This window comes from Eschrichtius robustus, chromosome 14 (genome assembly GCF_028021215.1).
Source record: "Eschrichtius robustus isolate mEscRob2 chromosome 14, mEscRob2.pri, whole genome shotgun sequence".
NCBI classification, from domain to species: Eukaryota; Metazoa; Chordata; class Mammalia; order Artiodactyla; family Eschrichtiidae; genus Eschrichtius; species Eschrichtius robustus.
This window is the reverse complement of record NC_090837.1, coordinates 20,164,131-20,189,090: the sequence shown is the minus strand read 5'-3', so window position 1 is coordinate 20,189,090 and position 24,960 is coordinate 20,164,131. Positions and strand designations below refer to the sequence as shown.

At 43.0% G+C, this 24,960-nt stretch overlaps 1 protein-coding gene across 5 annotated transcripts in view; it reads right to left on the bottom strand.

Moving 5' to 3' along the window:
* Nucleotides 1-24,960, bottom strand: part of LOC137776849 (unconventional myosin-XVIIIb-like) — a 74,365-nt gene that overhangs the window by 46,402 nt on the left and 3,003 nt on the right. For all 5 annotated transcript variants that reach the window (XM_068563547.1, XM_068563549.1, XM_068563548.1 and 2 more), the window contains exon 2: nucleotides 1,331-1,529. In XM_068563547.1, the coding sequence (XP_068419648.1) occupies nucleotides 1,331-1,529 (199 nt within the window). The remainder of the gene's footprint in view (nucleotides 1-1,330; nucleotides 1,530-24,960) is intronic.

The following is a 24,960-nucleotide window of genomic DNA, read 5'->3' as shown; positions in this document are numbered from 1 at the left end:
GTAACAATAGTACTTACTTACCTCATGTGGTTGCCACAAATACTAAAAGATTTAATAATGGAAAGTGCTCAGAACATGCTCCAAATGTGGTGGTGTTAGTATTGTTTGTTATTATTAGAAAAGCAATACTGCCTGGGCCATATATTCTCAGCAGGGGGAATACTGCCCCCAAGAGGGCAGAAACTGATTCTTGAGGATGGGGGCAGTTTTCCTTTCTTAGGTATAGAATAGAGCACAGATACATATATATATATGTCTGTGTGTGTCTGTATATATATACACACATACACACACACTGCATAAACAAATACATGGTGAATCTATGGCATTAACTTTTCATGGTGGGAGATGATTAGGAGAAAGAACAACTAAAAAGGCTCCTCAGAGGGGCAACAATACATTGAGAACACTGGCCCAGCGGTAATAGCTCTGGAGCCAAACTGTCTGTGTTTGAATCTCGGTGCCAGGATGTATGAGCTGTGTGGCCTTGGGCAAGCTGGTTAACCTCCCTGCGTTTTAATGGCCTCATCTATAAAATTCAAATAATAATAATGTCTACCTTATAGGGATGTTTTAAATAAAAAATAAGTTAACCTGCTTGGAATAGAGCCTGGCGCGTTAAGTCCTCAGCAAGCATTTACCACGATCACCATCAATATTGTAATTATTATCACCAATTGACACTATTTTTTTATTGAAGTATAGTTGATTTACAATGTTGACACTCTTTCTTTAATGCCCAGCTCAAACATCATTTCCTCAAGGAAGCCCCCCCGCCCCTTCTCTGTGCTCCCTCCGCCTCTCCCCTCCCCAGCTCGGCCAGCAAGCGGTGCAGAGCATTGGAGTCTGGCACAAATGTGCAGCTGAGTCTCCCTTCCGGCTGTCAGTGCCCCCTTGTCTTTGTTTTTACTTATCGGGTCCTCTGCACAGTCCAGTGGGCTGTGCGCTGCACAAGGACACCACACCTAAGGGCACAGCATTTATATCAGATAGCCATAGGCCTGTATACTTATTAGGATGATGGCCCAGAACGTGGTGGTCAAGTGTTTGGTTCTAACAATGTCAATGTGTGACGACTGTTCCACATGTGGCAGTGAGTGTCTTAGGCAAGGAGTACCTGTTTCTAATTCACACAAAAGTACCCAACAGACTAGGGGTGGCCCTGCCCAGAAGCCAGCACAGGGTCTGCACACAGCTAGGTGCTCAGTGAACGCTAGCTGAGCAGATAGAAGAAAGAGCCGCCCAGCACCCCCTCCGACTCTCCCTTCCCTTCCCCCACGCCACCGCCCCCACCACGTCCCAGCTGCACGTCACCTGGAGACCACTGTACCTGAGACCCTGCCATCCACACTGCCTGCCATCCCCACCAGGTGCTCCAGGACCTGCTCGCAGCAGGTGGTCTTGCCAGCACTGCTCCGGCCCAGGGCCACGATGCTCTGGTCCCTCTGCTGGCTCAGCAGAGCCCAGTACGCCCGCTGGGCCAGGGAGCCAACGTGGGCGGGTAGGCCATCCCGGCAGCTCCTGGGCACCTGCAGGAAGATCGCCGGCATCAGCCTTCCCACCCAGCCGGGGCCCAGGGAGCACTCCACAACGCTCCAACCCGGCCTCAAGCCCAGATCCACGTCCATGCCTCCCATCCTACTCCAGCCTTGTCAGAGACGTCGTGCATTTTTCTGGGGAGAGCCCAGCCTGGAGATCTAGTCCTGCCACTGGCTCGCTGTGAGTCCTTGGGCAGCCTTGGACCCTGCTCTGAGCCTGGCCTCTTCTTCAGCCAATGAGAGCCTTGAACTAGAGCTGCATTAGCTCATGGGGCTCATCTCACTTGCTACACAAAGGACTGGATCGTACCTCTCTGAAATGAAGCAGGTGGATAAAATGGCTCAATTGATGAGTGACGTCTGCCATGGAAACAGAATGGGGCATGGGGGAATTGGCGGTACGTGTGCTATGTATTTGCTATAACAGATTCAGATACCGGAAGCCCCTTTGACTTCATTCATTCATCCATCCATACATTCATTCACTCAGTAAAAAAGAAAGTATTCATCGAGTGTCTGCTACATAGCAGGCACTAACCCAGGCACTGGGGGCACAACACTACTCAAGGCGAATAAAGGAAATCTCTGCCAATCGTGAGGAGATATCATTATACACCTATTAAGATGGCTAAAAAACCTGTTTTTAATTTTTCTGACACACTAGCAAGTTCTGGTTAAGATGCAGAGCAAGTGGAATTCTCCCACAATGCTACACAATACAGCCACTCTGGAGAACAGCTTGGCAGCCTCTTTTACAGTGATATGTACACTCGTCATACAACTGAGCAATCCCACTCCTAGGTATTTACCCAAGAGAAATGAACATTTGTGTTCACCAAAAAACCCTCTGTCACTGGTTATACTGAGTAGGTATTCAAAATCATCAACAAACTAGAAACAACCCAAATGTCCCTCAACTAAAGAACTAAGATAACCAACCACCCTGGTTTTAGCACTGAAAGTCCCATGTCCCAGAAAAACCATTCCCTCCCACGGAAACCAGGACAACTGGTCCCCCTCTGAACAGATAAACAAAGCTGTGCAATAAAATACAATAGAATAAAAGAACTAACGGCTCACAGCTGCAACAATATGGGTGAATCTCAAATGCGCTGTGCATTGTGATAAGTGGAAGAAGCCGATTCCAAAGGTTACACGCAGTACAATTCCATTTATATGACTTTTCAGAAAAGGCACAACTAGGGAACAGGGACAAAAGAACAGATTAGTGGCTGCCAAGGGCGGGACATGGGGGAGGGGATGACCACAAGGGTATGGAGAACTTTTGGGGGTGATGGGAACTGTCCTGTAATTGATGGCGGAGACAGTTTCACAACTATACGTGTTTGTCAAAAACGTACAGAAGTGAACACTAAAAAAGGTGACATTAACTGTATGTAAATTATACCTTAATAAACCTGACTTAAGACAAAAAAAGCCCTGCCTGTAGAGCTTGCTTTCATTTGGGAGAAGACAGATGATAAAAAACCAACTAATTAAATTATACTGAACGGGAGTCATTTTAAAGCCATGAGCTTGGATGAGATCACCAAGGAAGTGGGCGTTTAAAGAGGGAGAGAGAAGAGGTGTAGGGATGGGGCACCCAGACTTGGAGAGATCAGGGCCCAGCAAAGGAGGCTGAGAGGGAGGGCCAGCGGGACAGAAGGAAAACCAGGAGAGCGGAATTCCTGAGCTACGGAAGGGAGTGATGGCAGGAGGAGGGAAGGACCAGCCCCTGAAGTGCTGCTGAGGGTCAAGTCAGAGGAGGCCGGAGAATTGTCCACTGGGCTTGGCAGCATGGAGGTCACTGTGACCTTGACAAATGTCTGCTTAGCCTGGTGGTTTTCAGGGAGAACGGAAGAGGGCGGTGGAGGTAGTGAGGGCAGTAGAAAGGCACTAAAGGGAGCAGGGAAACGGGCCTGGCTGGAGGAGGACCCTGGAAGCCCAGGATGCTAAGCGGGTGACAAGTGGGCTAGCATCCACCCTCCCAGTGGCTTGGTAGGACCAGGGGCACAAACTCTGGTGTGGCGGCCCTCCCCCTCCCCGAACCCCCAGCCTGGGGCTAAGGAGCACCCCCAGTGCACTGTTGGCCTTTCCTACCCTGAGGCCCCCAGGAACAGCAATGAGTCCCCACCCTGACACAAATCAAAAGGCTCACAGACCTACTAGAGAATGGACCTGAGGATATGGGGAGGGGGAAGGGTAAGATGTGACAAACTGAGAGAGTGGCATGGACATATATACACTACCAAACGTAAAATAGATAGCTAGTGGGAAGCAGCCGCAGAGCACAGGGAGATCAGCTTGGTGCTTTGTGACCACCTAGAGGAGTGGGATAAGGAGGGTGGGAGGGAGGAAGATGCAAGAGGGAAGAGATATGGGAACATATGTATATGTATAGCTGATTCACTTTGTTATCAAGCAGAAACTAACACACCATTCTAAAGCAATTATACTCCAATAAAGATGTTAAAAAAATAAATAACTAAAAAAGGCTCAGCAGGACCCCAAAGCTGGCAAAGTAGGACAAGCCGCCACACTGGCTGGACACAGCCTAAGGGAACGCAGCGGGCAGGGGGTCCTGAGGTCCGAGCCTCGGAGCCACCTCCCGCTTTGGAAACATAAAGTTCAAGGGCCAGGCTATCCCAATCGTCAGCCTTCTCAGGCCTGCAAGGGGAACAGGGAGGGTTCTGCAGACCCAGCCCCCGCAGTCACACACAGGTACCCCTCTGTATGCTTGCACACGGGCATGCTCAAGGGCACACGCACCCAACAGCTGCAGAGGCCTCTGCAGACAGGTGTGCCCATCTACACCCCATGCAGTCACAGCACACTCACCCCAAAAGAGGCCTGTACCCCCAGGCACGCACCCAGCTCCCAGCCACCCGGCAGGCCCAGACCCCCAGTGAGAGAGGCCCCCAGCCCTGCCTGGACCCCTCCTAGCCCATCTTCAAGGAGGCCTCAGTCCCAGCCTCACCGCAGGTCTCTGCTCCCACCTGGTGGCCATTTGAGGAACCAGAGGGGACTCAGCCAAAGACAGAAGGCAGCTGTGGGTGTGGGAGGCAGCGTGACTTGAGGGGGACCCATGCCCACCGCAGGGTTACAGGGGCTTAGGGGGATCACGGGACTCAAGTTCCTCCTACCAGGTTGGGTCCCAATCCCCGCACTTTTAGGCTCTTTGACCCAGGCCGTGTAGCAGACGCCGCAATCGAGGACAGTCACGGTCGAGAGAACTGGGCTTGCGGAGACACCTGTGACAAACACCCCTCCCAGGGGCCCCTAAGGAACCAGAGCAGGCTCTCGGGGGCCTTGGGCTGCAGTAACAGAAGCACAGCCTGCCTGGCAAGGGAGGGGAGAGTGCAGCGTCGCCCTTCCAGGCTAATGAGAACCTACTGTATAGCACAGGGAACTCTACTCAATGCTCTGTGGTGACCTAAATGGGAAGGAAATCCAAAAAAGAGGGGATATATGTATATGTATAGCTGATTCACTTTGCCGTACAGCAGAACTATGCTCGAATAAAAATTATTTTTTTTAAAAAAGGTGCCTTTTGTTATGTTAATGAGGTGACTTTTGGAAAGCCAATATATATGAGATGACCAAATATATATATATATATATATATATATACATATATATATACATATATATATTTTTTATTTATTTTTTCCTTTCTAGATTACCAGTTTATTATAAAAGGATCTAACTCAGGAACAGCCATATGGAAGAGACGCACAGGGCAAGGTATGGGGAAAGGGGTGCAAAGCTTCCATGCTGTCCCACCCGGCACCTCCCTGTGTACACCAATCCAGAAGCTCTCCAAACCCCATTCTTTTAATTTCACTGAAGCTTCGTTATGTAGACAGGATTAACTGATTCAACCTCAAGGCCCTCTCCCCGTCAAGGGGGTGGGGGGAGGGTGGAAGAGACTGAAAGTTCCAATCCTCTAATTCTGGTTGGTTCCCCTGGCAACCAGCCCCTTCCTTAGGGGCTTTCCAAAAGTCACCTCATTAACACAAACTCAGGTGTGGTTGAAACGGTTTTGTTATGAATATCAAAAGACATTCCTATCTGGAAATTCCACGGGTTTTAGAAGTTTTGTGCCAGGAATGAGGGACAAAGACCAAATATATATTTTATTATACCTACTCCCTAATACTAAATCTTACTGCTAATAAGGTAAGTACAATTAAAACTACAGTGAAATACCATGTTCACCTATCAAATTGGCCACATGGAAAAGTTTGCTATTACTCTGCGTTGGTGAGGACACTGGGGAACAGGCAATCTCATACACTGCTAGTGCAAGTATGAAGGGCAGCATCTGCTGAAATTTTCAATGCATATTTCCTTTACTCCAGCAAGTCCACTTTTGTGGGCAATTCAGAACCCTCTCTAGAATAAGGGTCAGCAAATTTTTTTTTTTTTTCCCAAAAAGGGCAAAAATGTAAATATTTTAAGCTTTGGGCCATGTGGGAGATGACCAAATATATAGTTTTGGTCTGAATGACCAAATATGTATTTTTCTTCATAAATCACAATACTGCACCCAGCTCAATAAAAATCTCCAAATGCTTTGCACATCAGCTGGCTTTGACAAGTCTTCACCTCTCCCCCCACCCCCTTCCTCTCTCCCTAAATCATGCTCTGAGTGTTTCTTGAAGAAACAGAAAAATCTTGGCTCCTCCAGCACATTGCCTCTCCACTCTCCATATCTGTGGTTGCCTCACTGACCCAGGTTGGCCACACGTCCCTTGCCAGCCACGTACAGCCTGGTGAGATCCTGGACCTCCCAGATGGGCCTCCTGGCCTAGGGATGACCAGTAATATTTATCTCAAATGCTAGCATCTGCTGATCTGTAGTTGGGGACTGCCTGGAGTGCTGTATTGAGAAGGATCCTGAGCTATGGCTGAACTAGCAAGAAAGTGTGTGGTGATCGACTAGCAATGTCTGCCATGGGCGCAGGAATGGCTAGGAGTGGTGCCTGTGCCAAGTATTTGCCATTTCCAGCCTGGTGCTTCCCCTGCCACAGTGAGGCAAGAGGCTGGTCAGTCTTTTGCTGGGAGGCTCCCCTGACTGCTCCATCACAGGGCTGTCTTTCTACCCCTGCTCCCTTGCTACCTGGAGTTTTGCTGTCTAATACAGCAGCCACTAGCCACATGGGGCTATTTAAATTTAAATTAATTAAAATTAAATTAAAACTTCAGGGGCTTCCCTGGTGGCACAGTGGTTAAGAATCCGCCTGTCAATGCAGGGGACACGGGTTTAAGCCCTGGTCCGGGAAGATCCCACATGCCTCGGAGCAACTAAGCCCGTGCACTACAACTACTGAGCCTGAGCTCTAGAGCCGGTGAGCCACAACTACTGAAGCCCACGCACCACAACTACCGAAGCCCGCGTGCCTACAGCCCGTGCTCTGCAACAAGAGAAGCTACCACAGTGAGAAGCCCTCACACCACAACGAAGAGCAGCCCCCGCTCGCCGCAACTAGAGAAAACCCGTGCACAGCAACGAAGACTCAACGCAGCCAAAAATAAATAAATAAATAAAAAATGTTAAAAACACACACGTAAGACGATTTTTTTAAAAAAAGATCTGTATGTAGAACACTGAGCACCTAAGGGCTTGATTATGGGCTGTTATCATTCAAACGGTACTGATATAGAACTTTTCAAAGCTTCTGCTTCTGAGGTTTACATGTGCTGCTATGCGTAAGCCAGAAACTGATCATCACCATCTTTACATCACTTTGTGAAGTTATAACAATGGTGTTATGCATCTAGGGTTTTACAGGTAGTCCCAATTTCACATATTTAACACATTCTCCTGCCAAGAACCAAATACTTTATTTCAAAAATAAAATTACACTTCAGAACATAATATGGTAACCAGAGCCGGACCTAAGTTCCCACAATAACAACCAGAAAACTGGACAAAATATATGAAGTAACTGCTTTCAGACACAGAAGGGCCTACAGTCCCTGAAAGAAGGGAAGCAAACTAGGAGGACCCCAGGCTGGGTCAGCTCTTGGCCTGGAGGCACTTTCTGAAATGTGGTGCTGGGAGGGGGACCCAAGCAGGCCATGGTGGTCCTGCCAAGGCAAAGGCACCAGGAGTTCACGGAAGACGCGGTGCCTGGAAACACCAGAAAAAAAAATGAAATGAAGAGCTATATAGCTATTATAAGCCAGTGGTGATGACAACTTACTAGGATATACTCAGTCCAAAAGAAGACTGAAAAAGAAAAAAGCAACAAGGAAACAAATAATACATGTGAGATTTAAATCCAACTAAATTGGTAATTATTTAAGTGTAAATGGTCTAAATAGTCTAATTACAAGGCAGAGATCAGAGAATAGACATACCATGCAAACACTAATATCAAGAAAGCTCGAGTGATTATAACAATATTAGACAAAGTAGACGTCAGAACAAATATATTATTACCAGGACAGACTTCTCATCATGATAAAAGTGGTAGATTCATCAAGATGACATAACAATCATAATGTGTGTGTACTGGGAATTCCCTGGCGGTAAGTGGTTAGGGGTCCATGCTTCCACTGCAGGGGGCACAGGTTCGATCTCTGGCTGGGGGACTAAGATCCCACAAGCTGCATGGTACGACCAAAAAACAAAAAAAAAACTGTGTGTACCTATCACAGGAGATGCAACAATGCCTCTCCCAGGTGCTTACCAAAGAGAAATGACAGCATTTGTTCACAACAAGACTTGATGAAAAACATCCACAGCAGCTTTACTCATAATTTCCCTGAACTGGAAACAACCCGATGTCCATGAAAAGTGAAGTGTGTTAATAAGTCCATACATTGGAATACTATTCAGCAATAAAAGAAACAAAAATCCCGACACAAGCAACATGATAATGAACCTCAAGGAAGAACATGGTGCTGAGGCAAAGGGGCCAGACCCAAAAGAGTGCATAGGATTTGATTCTATTGATAGGATGTTCTAGAAAAGGCAAATATAATCTATTGTGACTGGACGCAGAAGCAGATCAGTGGTTGCCTGGGGCTGGGATGAGCTATTTAGAAACGGGCAAGAGTGTACTTTTTAAAGTGATGGAAATGGTCCATATTGGATTATGGTAACAGGTATGCGGCTGCACACTTTTGTCAAAACTCAAACTCTATACTTAAATTGGATGTATTTTATTGTGAGTGTTTTATACCTCAATAAAACTGCTTTTTAAAAGAACAAAAGCATACAGCATATTTATCAGTAAACAAAGAAAAATTAAGTAACGACTGGATCCTTAGATATGTGGTATCTCATGAGAAGGAAATCAGGCATATTCTGAAAGAGATAAGCTAAAAAGTAACAATAGAAGAAAAGGGCCCAAATTAATGTTCCCAATAAGCTATCCTATTTCAAGTTCTTTTCCATCACCAATTCTGAACCCACTTCTTGGTTTAAAAGTAGAAGCCACGGGCTTCCCTGCTGGCGCAGTGGTTGAGAGTCTGCCTGCCAATGCAGGGGACACGGGTTCGAGCCCTGGTCTGGGAAGATCCCACATGCCGCGGAGCGACTGGGCCCGTGGGCCACAATTACTGAGCCTGCGCGTCTGGAGCCTGTGCTCCGCAACAAGAGAGGCCGCGATAGTGAGAGGCCCGTGCACCGCGATGAAGAGGGGGCCCCGCTTGCCGCAACTAGAGAAAGCCCTCGCGCAGAAACGAAGACCCAACACAGCCATAAAGCCCTCGCACAGAAACGAAGACCCAACACAGCCATAAATAAATAAATAAATAAATAAATAAATAAAATTAAAAAAAAAAAGTAGAAGCCACAAAACAAACCTAATTTCAATCTTCTGAAATAGTCATAGATTATATGGTAAGCAAATGAATTCTGAAAGAGCAAACCTTGAAGACAATGAATTAAAAAAAAAAATCAAAGCAGTGAAATATTTCCAGTAAGAAAAAAAAAAAAAAAGATTTCTTTGGAGAGTAAGTGCATCTTACAAGGGAAGAAAGAATATGTGCTTCTTGAAGAAGCTGTCCTAGTTGCTCTCACTGTGTTCTACTGTTATAAACAGTCTCTTTGAGGGACTAAAGCAATTCTCTCTGCCCCCACCTCCATCCACACTTTGCTGGGATTTTCTCTTGGAAACCAAATCACAAGAATCTTCTCTGTTCATCAGCGAGCAGAGTTGGGACAAAGCTCTGAACTCTAAGGCTGACCTAAAAGCATCATGCAGAACACAGAGCGGGTGTGACAATACTCTTCAGCAGATGGCCCACTGTGCAAAGCAAGCAAGTCACCTTAATTCCGAGATGCATGAACACAGTCATCGCCCTACACCCTCAGGCTCTTGCCTGAGCCTTTCTTTCACCTTCTGGCCCCAACTGAACCCCAGCACATGGTACCCTGCAAGCCCCTGTGCCTCCCATCCGCTTTTTTTTTTTTCCATCCGCTTTTGTACCACAACACAATTCACTGCAAATCTATCTTCCCATCTTCAGATGACTTCTCACCACCTCCACTGCTGGCCGCTGGTCCCAAAGTCGGGATCATCTCTTGCTGAGCGCTGCAGCATCTCCTGCTTCTGGCTTCTACAGCACCTAGACGATGCTGCGTGAGCACTTGAGTCAGGGTGTGCCGCCCCAGTGCTCAAACTTTCCTGTGTCCCATCCCAGGACCAGTAAAAGTGGAGATCCTCGTGATTGCCTAAAAAGCCTCGCCAACCACCCCCCACCTGTCTCGCGGTCCCTCGCACTCAGCCCCTTGGCTGCAGCCTCCTTGCTGTTCCTCCACCACGTGGTTCCAGTCTTAGGGTCTCTGCCCTGCTGAGCCCTCTGCCTGGACCCACTTCCCCCCAGTACACAGGGGCTCAGCCCTCACACCTCCCCAGGACGCTGTTCAACCGTCCCTTTATAAGTGGTGCCTTCTCCAAACACCCTATTTGAAACTGCCGCACACACCGGCAAGCCCTGCCCCCCTCTGGCCTCTAAAATTCTCCACAACATTTACTACTGTGCGGACAGTGTGTATTCGTTGGTCTGTCTCCCGCGCCACCCCCGCTCCCGGTAGAATGTTAGCTCCAGGGACTTCCCTGGTGGTCCAGTGGCTAAGTGCAAGGGGGCCCGGGTTCGATCCCTGGTCAGGGAACTAGATCCCACATGCCACAACTAAGAGCTCGCATGCTGCAACTAAAAGATCCTGCGTGCCACAACTAAGACCCAGCGCAGCCAAATAAATAATTAAATAAATATATTAAACAAAGAATGTTAGCTCCATAGGGGCACCCATAGCAGTACTATTCACGGATGCATGGTACACGGTGAAATTTACTGAATGAATGACTGAATTTTTAGTAGATTTCAAACAAAGCCCGAGAACCACCTCATAGCATATCTCTACATTTCCTGGTCTTGACTTTGACTAGAAGTAGGAATACTAAAATAAATCAAAGATAATGTATAAAACCCTCAGAAAAGGTATTTCCAAAAGAGCTAAAACCAGGGGATATTATGACAGTGCACTGCCACCTGGAATTTCAGGCGTTTGGGGCTCCTGAAGTCCTAAAACCGCCCAATCATCCCTCTACTGTCAGTTCAAAAAGCTGACGGTCAACTTTTCCAGTACAGGTGATGTTTCCTAGGTCCTTAGAACTCTCCAGGAATATATATTAAGACCCCAGCTTTGCTAATATTGCTACAGCATGTAGTATTTTCCCTTAATTATGTGGGCCCAGGCAACGAGACAGCTACAAAGTTGAGTCAGTTGCAGATGTTGGCTGATTGGCTAGACTTTCCTTTTGGCTAAGAGTGGTTTCCCCACACTTGCCGTGGGATCTAAACTCATGGCTCTGAAACATCACCAGTAGCCCCTTCCAAGAATTTCAGACACTTCTGGGCAGTAGTAAACACTCCTTACAGCTGTCTGATACTGGCATGCCAGAGGTCTGTGGGTTTCACATCCATCCTTTTGCAGAGTGAGCTGGTGGCAGGTGCAAAGTCCTCTGTGGCCTGACGCTGTTCTAGTCTCCCCTATGTGCCTTTTTGTTTAATAAGACATTTCCAATGGAGCACTTAAAATATATTAGATTCTCAATGTCTCATTCAACAAAGCACATAAAGCAGAGACCTGTGCACTGCCCCTAAATTCTGGATTTTAGTATCATGATATATTAACTAGGAATTGTATAGTTTATATGTTTTTTTAAAAACAAACTCCAGCACTATTTACAATAGCCAAGACATGGAAGCAGCCTAAATGTCCGTCCACAGATGAATGGATAAAGATGATGCAGTATATATCAATATATACACAATGATATATTATGCAGCCATAAAAAAGAATGAAATAATGCCATTTGCAGCAACATGGACGGACCTAGAGATTATCATACTAAATGAAGTGAGTCAGACAGAGAAAGACAAATATTACATGATATCACTTATACATGGAATCTAAAAAAATGATACAAATGAACTGATTTACAAAACAGAAATAGACTCACAGACATAGAAAAACAAACTTATGGCTACCGAAGGAGAAAGGTGGGGAGGGATAAATTAGGAGTTTGGGATTAACAGATACACACCATTATATATAAAATGGATAAACACAAGGACCTATTGTATGGCACAGGGAACTACATTCAATATCTTGTAATAACCTATAATGGAAAAGAATCTGAAAAAGAATATACATACATATAACTGAATCACTTTGCTGTACACCTGAAACTAACACAACATTCTATCAACTACACTTCCATTAAAAAAAAACCCAGGGCTTCCCTGGTGGCGCAGTGGTTGAGAATCTGCCTGCCAATGCAGGGGACCCGGGTTCGAGCCCTGGTCTGGGAAGATCCCACATGCCACAGAGCAACTAGGCCCGTGAGCCACAACTACTGAGCCTGCGCGTCTGGAGCCTGTGCTCCGCAACAAGAGAGGCCGCGATAGTGAGAGGCCCGTGCACCGCGATGAAGAGGGGCCCCCGCTTGCCGCAACTAGAGAAAAGCCCTCGCATAGAAACAAAGACCCAACACAGCCAAAAATTAATATAAATAAATAAATTAAAAAAAACACAACAAAAAAAACCCGATGCGTGCTCATTTCCCCACTAACTTTTCCTGGTGACAGACAGAAAATAGCAGTTGTGAAGTGCCTACCTCCTATTCAGGCTCTGCTTTTTGGGGGATGGGCAAACTTGGTCACATTATTTTAACTAGCATAGAGAACACTAGTGCTGTGTTTAGTACACAGGTGGCCATCACTGTCTTAAACCAATAGTAATTCCCATCAACCACGGGCTCAGAAGAGCTCAGGGAAAATTAAATAGCAACCACCTAAAAGATCAGAGAGAGAGTTGCCAGCCTGCAGATCAGGGGTCTGGTGGTCACATGCCAGGGTTCCTATAGTTCTAGTGATTAGCAGATGTAAAAGGATTGTGCCATTCCAGTAAAAGTGTAGCTCTTCTGAATTTTTCTGGGAAGAGATAATCATGGCTGATCTTAGAACCTGAATGATGTCTTGTAAAAGGAAAACCAGCCCAAATAAACTGGTTTAAAATAAACAAACAAACAAAAAAGACAACTAAATTTCTCATAGGACTGGTTTAAGCCTTTTTACTCTCTTTGAAAGCTGCCACAATTTTCTCAGATGTCCCCAGTTTTCAGAGCCGCAGAGGCTGCGTGGCAGGGCAGGTGGCGTCTCCAACACGGGGCGCCAATACCCAGGCTTGTGGGAGCCAACACAGATAAGGAGTCAGCCCAAAGGACTGCCTACCAGTGGGGTTTGGACTAACAGCCTTTCCCTCTTCTTCAGGGTCTTTCCTCTCTAGGCGGCATTTCTGTTTAGAGATGCAAGTTGAAAATGCAGAATCTGGGTCCATCATTTCTGTGGGTTCCTCACCACCCGTTGCCTGTGGCTGCCTGGCCTCTCCAATTGAAAATCCAATTAGCTGTGCTTAGTCAAGTGTTTACCTCTGCTGTTTGAAAGTTTAAATGGATCTTTAACTCTTTCCCTCACTAGAAGGCTCCACAAAGTCATGGATAATTGATGCGGGGTCGAATGGGGCCTCAGGTTTTCTTCTCTTTTGGGGCTGGTGGCTCTCAGCTGGAGGAAGTTTTACACATCAGCCAGGGTGGGACGGCGGCCATCTGTGACTGTCAATCAGGGAGGCTGTTTGTCTGGGGAAGGCCCTGCACAGGGACACAAACAAACTCTTCCAAACAAAGGTGGAAACAAAAGAGAAAACAAAGCCTGAAGGGGGGTTCCCGGGTTAAGACTTCCCTCTCTACGACCACATGCAAAAGGGCTCGATGTTCTATCATTTAACTCTGGTCTTCAAGTCAGAAGTTGCACAGAGGTTAAGTATTTGCAGATTTTAGCCATCTACCATGTTTTGAAGCACAAAGCACTTCGAGCAATAATTTTATAATCATAAAATAGGCTGGTAACTTTGTTCCTTGAAACTGACAAAAAAGTAATCCTAAAATGTTTTCCTCTGTGTCGCTTATTTTTTTTTCAGTACTTCTGTGGTCCTGTATTTTGCATATAATTACCAAATTAAAAAAAGAGGTCTCTATGTCATGTCTGTGTCCATCTTTCTTTCTACAGGCCTGCTCAGAAAATCCTTTTAAAAAGAACTTTGGGGCTTCCCTGGTGGCGCAGTGGTTGAGAATCTGCCTGCTAACGCAGGGGACACGGGTTCGAGCCCTGGTCTGGGAAGATCCCACATGCCGCAGAGCAACTAGGCCCGTGAGCCACAACTACTGAGCCTGCGCGTCTGGAGCCTGTGCTCCGCAACGAAAGGCCACGATAGTGAGGCCCGCGCACCGCAATGAAGAGTGGCCCCCACTTGCCGCAGCTAGAGGAAGCCCTCACACAGAAACGGAGACCCAACACAGCCAAAAATAAATAAATAAATAAATAATAATTAAAAAAAAAAAAAAAAAAAGAACTTTGTAAGGTAGCAATTTCTGTCTTTCCAATGTATCCTTTTTATAATGAAACGTACTTTTTTTTCCAAAGTCCATGGCAAGTATATTTCTTATGCCTTAGCCCCAAATGCCAAATATAATTTATGCATTCTTTCAACCCGAATGTTCTCTGAAATCATGCTAAATATGTTTGAGACCAACGTTAATAAATATTTAAGAAATCAAAGTGAAAAGTAAAAATCGAAAAGAAAAGGCACCAGACTGGAAAGAAAGGAGTAAATTTGTTTTTATTCAGAGACAGGATCTTACATGTAGAGAATCCTAAAGAACTCACACACATACACACATACACAAATCTACTAGAACTAATAAATTAGTTCAGCAAGATTGTAGGATACAAGATCACCATACAAAAACCAATTCTATTTCCATGTACTAGCAATGAACAACCAAAAATGAAATTAAAGAAACAACTTCATCCATAATAGCATCAAAAACATTAAAATAATTGTGAATAAATTTAAGAAGACACATAAGACTGAAAACTACAAAGCACTGCTGAGAGAAATTAGGGACGACGTAAACAACTGTAGAGACATTTCATTCATGGATTGGAAGACTTAATGTTGTTAAAATGACAGTTGTCTCCAAATCTATACATTCAACAAAATCCCTACCAAAATCTGAGTAGGTTTTTTTTTTTTTTTTTGGCAGAAATTGAAAAACTGATGCTAAAATTCACATGGAAATGCAAAGGATCCAGAAGAGCCAAAAACAATTTTGAAAAAAAAAAAAAAAGAATAAAGTGAGAAGATTTTTATTTCCTGATTTCAAAACTTACTATAAAGCTACAGTAATCAAGACAGTGTGGAACCAGCATAAGGACAGACATATACATCAACAGAACAAAACTAAGAGTCCAGAAATAAGTCCTTAAATTTATGGTCAATTAATTTTCAACAAAGGTGCCAAGACAATCCAATGGGGGAAGAAAACGTTTTTTTCTTCAAACAAAAAAACAAACTTTTTTCAGACAACTAGATAGCCACATGCAAAAAAAGATGAATTTAGACCCTTACCTCACATTATACATGACAACTCAAAAATCAAACAAAGACCTAAGAGCGAAAATGCTAAAACACTTCTAGAAGAAAAAGAGAAAAAAATCTTTGGGGAATTCAGTTAGGCAAAAAGTTCTTAGATAAGACACCAAAACTCATTCTAAAAATTTGTAAACTGGACTTCAAAATTAAAACCTTCTGTACTTAAAAAGTCACTATGAAGAAAATGAAAAAGAAGCCACTGACTGGGAGGAAGTATTTGTGAATTATACATATGATAAATAACATAAATAAAGATAATCAATTTTTTAAATGGGCATAAGATTTAAACAGACATTTCACCAAAGAAGATATAAGAATGGCTAATCACCACAAACATGTCCAATATCACTAACTGTTAGGGAAATGCAAATCAAGACCCCAATGAAGCACCACTTCACACCCACTAGGAAGGCCAGAATCAAAGACAACAGCAAGTGTTGATGAGGCTATGGCAAACCTGGAACTCTCACAAAATGATGGTGAGAATGTATATAGTATTGCTTAGCAATATTTCTATGAAATACAGTATAATTTAGAAAGCAATTAGTGATTCCTTAGAAAGTTAAACACGAATTCACCATACAGCCCAGCAATTCCACTCCTAGTTTCATACCCAGGAGAAATGAAAACATACATCCACACTTGTACGTGAATGTGAACACAGCAGCATCGTTTGCAATAGAGCAAAAGTGGGAATAATTCAAATGTCCATCAACTGGCGAAGGGATAAACAAAATGTGGTCTATCCATGTAATGGAATATTATTCAGCAACAAAAGGGAACGAGAGACCGGAACACACAACGTGGATCAACCTCCAAAACCTGGTGTTAAATGAAAGAAGCCATATGCAAAAGACTAACAGTCTACAGCCTGTAAGATTCCACTCATATGAAATGTTCAGAAAAGGAAAATTACTATAGAGACAGAAAGCAGATTATTGGTTGCCTGGGGATGGGAGCAGGAAGTGACTACAAGTGGGCACAGGGTGTCAAAGTCTTTGAGACATGGAAATGTTTTAAAATTAGACTGTGGTGCTGGCTGCACAACTCAGAGTTTACTAAAACTCATCAAATTATACACTCATAATGAGTGAATTTTATAACATGTAATATCATGCCTCAATAAAGCTGTTTTTAAAAAGAGTAAAAGTTGCAAAATTTTGTTTTGACCAAAACCATGTTTCAAAGACACCAATTCTCACACGAATTCAAAAAGATTAATATTCAGACTCTGGATTAAGCTCTGAAGTCAGTGTGAGAAAATGAAATGTCTTCCGTGGCAATAACGATGTGACGTCATAGTATTTTAACCACGATGTTCTTTATGTATGAGAGGAACATTTGCATACTTTATGAATTAAGCATCTATTTTGGAGTCTCCTTATAATCGGAAACATCCTTCTCTAACAGGAGAGGGTATGCAGTCAGAGAAGTGAGTAGATTGTCAACAGACAGATGGAATTTATCAAATGTTATGTGCCCCACTTGCATATGATGAAATTATTTCAGTATATCACAGAAGAAAATGGTAGCAAAACATCTTAACCATACAAATTGATTTTAACCGACAAATTGATTTTACTGTCTATTTGATAACCAGTATCCCTTTAAAACCATTCTTTCAATGAGCCAAACCCAGGACATTTGTCAATATCTAAATGAGTAAGTTTTACTGACGGCAAATTAGGAATCAACTTCATTGATGTCCGTTAAGACGTATGATTTCTATGTAAGGATGAGGAAGATAAAGGCAGCTGTCATTTACTTAACCTTTTTTATTCTGGAAACCGGCAACTAAAAATAAAGAAGTTAAGGGGCTTCCCTGGTGGCGCAGTGGTTGAAAGTCTGCCTGCCAATGCAGGGGACACGGGTTCGAGCCCTGGTCTGGGAGGATCCCACATGCCGCGGAGCAGCTGGGCCCGTGAGCCACAACTACTGAGCCTGCGCGTCTGGAGCCTGTGCTACGCAACAGGAGAGGCCGCGATAGTGAGAGGCCCGCGCACCGCGATGAAGAGTGGCCCCCGCTTGCCACAACTAGAGAAAGCCCTCGCACAGAAACGAAGACCCAACACAGCCATAAATAAATTAAAAAATAAAATAAATTTAAAAAAATAAAAAAATAAAGAAGTTAAGCATTGATCCTGCTCTATTAGTCTTCTATTGCTGTGTAACAAATATCCACAAACTCAGTGACTTAAAAACACCACTAATAAATACCTCCTAGTTCTGGAGGTCAGAAGTCCTGGCTGGCTCTGCTGGGTTTTCTGCTTAGGGGCTCACAAAGCCAGAATCAAGGTGCTGGCAACCTGGGTTCTTATCTAGAGGCTCCAGGGAGGAATCTGCTCCCAAACTCATTCATGCTGTTGGGAGAATGCAGTTCCGAGGGCTGTAGGACTGAGGTCCCTGTTCCCTTGCTGCCTGCCAAGGAGGAGGGGTCACCCTCAGCTCCTCGACAACACTCACAATCCTTCTCATAGGGCCCCCTCCACCTGCAAAGTCGGCAAGGGTGCGTCCCACCTTTCTCCTGCTTCAATCTCTCTGACTTCTGATGCCGGCCTGAGGACATTCTCTGCTTTTAAAGGGCTGGTGTGAGCAAATTCAACCCACCTAGAACACAACCTTAATTATATCTGCAAAATCTCTTATCAGCGGGTTACCCCTGGGAGTAACACCTGGAGGCTTTTAAAAGTCACGGGAGAAATCTGCCAACCGCACCTGACTGTCTTTACAGGCAAATACATAGCTCAAGTGGATGAGTAAAAGCAGTCAACGTGGAAGGAATGGCATGATTAGCAAACTCACCGCTTCCTAACTTCCTAATAAAATAATCGATTTATGCAGAGATCGTCAGTGAAAATGAAACGAATGGCAGATGACAGCTGAATGAGGAGCCGGAGAGCTGACCGCACCTGAGCCCACTTTAGAGAAGTGACGGCAGAGCGGCACCTACGTGTCACGTGCCTCTTGCTACAAAGCCCGAACCTAGCACGCTAATCCAGCTGTTGGAGCTGGCTTTCAGTTCACAGGAAATTTAGGAAGCAGAAGTGCAATTTAAATGACACCACGAAAAAGCAAACAGAGAAATCCAGAATGTGGAACACTCTACAGCCGGCCCAGTTTCTTCAATACGTCATTTACCTGGGGGTGGGGGTGGGGTGGGGGACTGTTCTGGATTAATGGGATGTTATTACCAATTACAATACAAGAACAATATTTGGATCCTGATTCAAAAAACACAAGAGTAAAAGGACAATTTAAAGTTAATCAGAAAAAACTGAATATGGACTCAGTATTAAAGTTAAGAATCATCATTTTCATTGGCTGGCATAAAGGTCTTAAGGTTGTATGAGAAAACATTCAGATTTTTTAGAGATGCACATAGGGCTGAAATGCTATGAGGGGTTTGCTAATTGCTTTAAAATATTCCGGCAACCACAAAGAGAGGGGATGGACAAAGCAGGTACACAAAATGTTGAAACATATCGAATCTGGGTGATGTATATGCATGGGGGCTCATTGTTCTGGTCCATTTTTACCCAGGACTAAAAATTTTTATAATAAACGATTTCATTTAAGAGATTTCATTCATTGAGCATCTGCTGAGAATCAATCACTGTGTTCAGGGCTTCGCATCCATTTCCTGCTGGATCCTCACTACGGCCTCATGAAGCAGGTACCATCTGAATCCCCACTTTTATAGCTAAGAATATGAAACAACGACCAGTGTGGGGTGTAGCCGACAGGTCTGCCAATTGCCCGCCACCCCAGCGAAGCCTCAGAGGCCAAGTAAATGAAAGATTTCTACATTTTCTGTTTCACAAAGCAGTTTGACAAGTCGGCTGCAGCCCGCGTTGGAGGGCGATCCCCCAAACCATGCACCAACCGCAGCACAGGGGATGCCGGAAGGTTCGGAAGGAGACAAAAGGCGGAGACAGGTAGAGGGTGAAAGAGAAACAGAGGGACCACAGAAAAGCAACAAGGTGGAAACACAGGGAGACAGTCACGGAAAGGGGCGGAGGGAAGAGATGGGGAGACAGTGGGGAAGAGGGATGCGCTTGAAGGGGGATGTCACAGACCTAGAGAGTCAGACAAAGCTACTGCAACCTTGGTCCACCTTCCACTCTGCCTCACCCCTCACACCAACCAGAAAACGGGAACCCCTCGGAGCAAAGGAGGGACCAGATACGTTCAGTATAGAGCTCTGTCCACGTGTAGTTACAGATCCGTGTCAAGCACGATTACCTTGTCCTCTCTCCCCATCCCCCAGCCCCCATCCCATGACCGTCTCCCCAGCCAGCTCACCAGCTCCAAGCTCAGAGGCAGGAGGAAGGGAAGGAGGAGTTATTTATTTATCTAAACCATGTTTCAGTTTTTTAATGGCCTGAGATAAAAGTCACAGACCCGCAGTGCCCAGCAAAGCTGTTCTCAGTGGGGGAAAATCTGTGAGGCTGAAGTTAATAGCATGAGGGCCACGTTAATGCCACTAGGGGGTTCAGATCAGAGGCTCCTGGAGGCGGCTTCAGGTGACGGCTTAATCACAACGGAAAAAACAGGTCTGGGGCTTGCAACGTGTGACTGGGGGGGTGGGGGGAGTGGGGATGGCAGAAAGGGGTTACAGGAGGGAGAGTGGGGAGCAGAAAACACAAAGGAAGACAGAATCCTCAAACAGAATCCTCAATGCATTTCAGAGACTGGAACCAGAGCTGCAGGGGAGGGCAGGCCTGTCACACACACACCCCCCCCCCAGGGCATGTTAATAACACGGAACCACTTGCTCAAATTACACGTTAAAAAACACCTTCTTCTCCTAGGGGCGTTATTCACGAGAGCCAAAAACTGGAAACAGTCGGCGGATGAATGGATAAACGAAATGTGGCATAGTCATACGTGGGAATATTATCAGATACAGAAAGGCAGGCAGTACTGATACACACGCTACAACGTAGATGAACCCTGAAAACATTATGTTGAGAGAAGCCAGATGCAAAAGGCCACGTGTTATATGATGCCGTTTTTTTTTTTAACATCTTTATTGGAGTATAATTGCTTTACAATGGTGTGTTAGTTTCTGCTTTATAACAAAGTGAATCAGTTATACATATACATATGTCCCCATATCTCTTCCCTCTTGCGTCTCCCTCCCTCTCACCCTCCCTATCCCACCCCTCTAGGTGGTCACAAAGCACCGAGCTGAGCTGATCTCCCTGCGCTATGCGGCTGCTTCCCACTAGCTATCTGTTTTACGTTTGGTAGTGTATGTATGTCCATGCCACTCTCTCACTTTGTCCCAGCTTACGCTTCCCCCTCCCCGTATCCTCAAGTCCATTCTCTAGTAGGTCTGCATCTTTATTCCTGTCTTGCCCCTAGGTTCTTCTGACCATTTTTTTTCTTTTTTTTCTTTTAGATTCCATATATATGTGTTAGCATACGGTATTTGTTTTTCTCTTTCTGACTTACTTCACTCTGTATGACAGTCTCTAGGTCCATCCACCTCACTACAAATAACTCAATTTCATTTCTTTTTATGGCTGACTAATATTCCATTGTATATATGTGCCACAGCTTTATCCATTCATCTGTCGATCCTGCCAACACTTTTACTTTACTCAATTGAGACCAATGTCAGACTTGTAAGGTAATAAATTTACGTTGTTTTGAGTCACTAAATTTGTGGTAATTCGTATGAAAGCAATAAAAAACAAATACAGAGGTCCTACAAGAGCCAGGCTATATATTTATATTTAAGTATTTCTAAAATGAATTTAACCTTGTGATTGACAGCAGCAGCAGCTTCCAAGGGATCCCACCACACACCTGAGGCGAAAGCAGCCTAATAAAGAAGCAGTGACAGCAGCAGGTCACTGCCCCACACTTGGGGTAGAGGGGGATTTGATCTACTGTAGCAGCAGCATAGCCTGAATGGGAATGCATCCTCTTGTGGCACTAGTCCCATCAACATTAGTCTAATCTGCTAGCATCTGCTGTGCCAACAGGCCCAACATATACAAACCCTCCAACTCAGTAGCATGAAGTGAGCCAGGCTCAGTGTTTCCTGAAACTCATATCCAATGGCACTGGAAAGCCCAGATATCATCTACTGTTATGAAAACATAAAAAAACAATAACAGAAGACTGGGAACTTCAGAAAGAAAAGGGGAACAATGGAATGGGTGAAAACAAATGGGGTAAATATAAGAGACTATCATTAGCCTCATGAGTTTCTTAAATTCTATATGACGGTCAAAGCAAAAATTATGACACCATCTGATGTGGTTCTCAATGTATATAAAGGAAATACTACAGAAAATCATACTTTAAAACTGGGGAATATTAAGAGACCTAAACGGAAGTAAAATTTCGAAACTTCACTTGAAACAATAAAACACTGATTACAGTAGGCTATGGTAAGTTACATATGTATAGTGTAATGCCAAAAGCAACCACTAAGAAAACTATACAAACAGTATACACAAATGATTATAAATAAATTAGATTAAAATGGACTTATTAAAAAATGTTTAAGTAACCCACAAGAAGGCAAAATAAGAGAAACACAGGATTGAGAAACTAAGGTAAAAGACAAAACAAAAAATAAAATAGTAGACCTAATCTTTAACATAGCAATAATTACATTAACTGTAAATGATCTAAATAACCAAGTCAAAGACAGAGATTGAAAGATTAGATGAAAAAAATCACAAGCATGATCCAACTATATACTGTCTATAAGAAGCTTACTTTAAACATCATGATATAGGTAGTTCAAAGTAAAAGGATGAAAAAGATATATCATATGAACATTAATCAGAAAAAGCAGGAATGGCTATATTAATATCAGATAAAGTAGATTTCAGAGCAAGGGAAATTATTAGGGGTAAAGAGGGTCATCACATAAAGGTAACAGGAATAATCCACCTAGATGACCTAGTGATACTAAATGTGTGTGCACCAAACAACAGAACTTCAAAACACATGAAGCAAACACTGAAAAAGGTAAAAGGAGAAAATTTTAAATCCACAATTATTATTTGAGACTTCAACACACCAATTTATAGAACTACCAGAGAGAAAAATCAGCAAGGATATGGAAGAACTGAAAACATCATCAATCAACAGGATATAACTGACATTTAAAGAACACACTCAATAAAAGCAGAATACATATTCAAGTGTCCATGGAACATTCACTCATATACCATACACTGGGTGATAAAAAAAACATTAGCAGATTTAAAAGAATTAAAATCATAGAGAGTATGTTCTCTAGCCATAATGGAATCAGACTAGAAATCAATAACAGAAAGACAACAGGAAAATCTTCAATCACATGAAAACTAAACATCACAATTCCAAATAACTCATGGGTAAAAAGTCAAGGAAAAAATTTTAAATGCATAAAATAAAAGAAAATGGAGATATAACAGATCAAAGTTTGTGGAATGAAGTGAAAGCAACGCTGAAAGGGAAGTTTATAGCACTAAATTGGGAAAGAAAATATTTCAAAGCAATAATCTAATTTTCTATATTAAAATAGTAAAAACGGAAGAGGAAAAAACACTAAACAAGCAGAAAGAAGGAAATAATAAAGATGAAACAAAAATCCATGAAACTGAAAACAGGAAAATAGGGGGGGGGAATCAATGAAACAAAAGGCTGGTTCTTTGAAATAAACAATCTAATCAATAAAGATGTAGCAAGACTGATAAAGATAAAAAGAGAGATTGGCACAAATCACAGATATCAGAAATGCAACCAGGGATCCTATGACATATCCTGCAGGTTAATAAGGGACAAGTTATTATGAACAAGTCTACACTATAAATTCAAAAATGTAGATGAAATGGACCAATGCTTCTACACCCAAAACTACCAAAACTCAGCCAAGATGAAATAGATAATCTCAATTTTCCTATAACCATTAGAAACACTGATTTTTCATTTAAAAACTCCCAAAAGAAATATTCAGGCTTAGATGTTTCACTTTTACCCAAGACTTAAAGAATTAACACCAATTTTACATGACTTGATAAGAAATAGAAGTAGAGGGAACAGTTCCTAATTAATTTTATGAAGCCAGTATTACCTTGATACCAAAACCAGACAGGGATAGTATAGAAAGAAGAAAACTACAGACCAATATTTTTTATGAAATTGGCTGTAAAAATCCTCAGCCAAATATTAGCAAGTTAAATCCAGAAATATATAAAAAGAATAATATACCATGACCAAGTGGTATTTATTCCAGTTATGCAAAGTTGGTTAAATATTTGAAAATCAAACAATGTAATCCACCATATCCAATAGATTAAGGGGGAAAAGTCATGGGATCCTATCCATTAATGCAGAGAAAGCATTTGACAAAATCCAATCCCATTCATGATTTTAAAAAAAGAAGAAAAAAACCTCCAAGCAAACTAGGAATAGAAAAGGAACATCCTGAAACTCATAAAGATGATCTACAAGCAACCTATTACGACATTATATTTAACTGTGAAAGACTGAATGCTTTCTCTGTAAGATCAGAAACAAGGCACCGATATCTGCTCTCACCACTTTTATTAAATATATTACTGGAGGTTCTAGTAAGAAAATAAAGCGAAAATAAATAAATACGTAAATTTAAAAGTTAAATTTTTAAAAAGTTTATTTAAAAGATAAAAGGCCTATTGCTACTATGTTGAATAGGAAGGAATATATCCTACTGAATGCTGCATAGTAATATATCCTATTATATTGAATAAGGAAAAGTAAAACTGTCTATATCTGAAGATGAGATGATAATCTAAATGGAGAAAATACCAAGGAATCCACAAAAAGCTTGAGAAATAATATTCGTTTGTAAATGTTTTAGAGTACAAGATCAACACAATTTTATCAAATTATATATTAATAACAAATGTGTAGAAGCTTAAATTAAAAATATGTGATGCCATTTACACCTGACCTAAATAAATACTTAAATATAAGCCCAATAAGACATTTATAGGACCTCTATACTGAAAATTACAAAATGCTGATGAAGAAAATTTTAAAAGTCCCAAACAAATAGGGAGACATACCTTGTTCATGGATTAGAAAACACCACATAATAAAGATGTCAGTTCTCCCCAAGTTAAGAGGCTTAACACAATTACTCTTAAAATGCCCTCAAGGTTTTTGTGGATATAGACAAGCTTATTCTAAGATTTATATGGTAAGAAGAGGCTGAAAAATAGCTAAAACAATTTGTAAAGGAAGATTAAAATGGGAGGAATTAATCTACCCAATTTCAAGATTTTGCAGTAATGATGGAGGGTAGATACATAGATCAATGGAATGGAACAGAGAACCCAGAAATAGACTGACATAAATACATTTAACTTGTTTCTGACAGCAGTGCAAAAGCTATCAAGGAAGAATAGACTT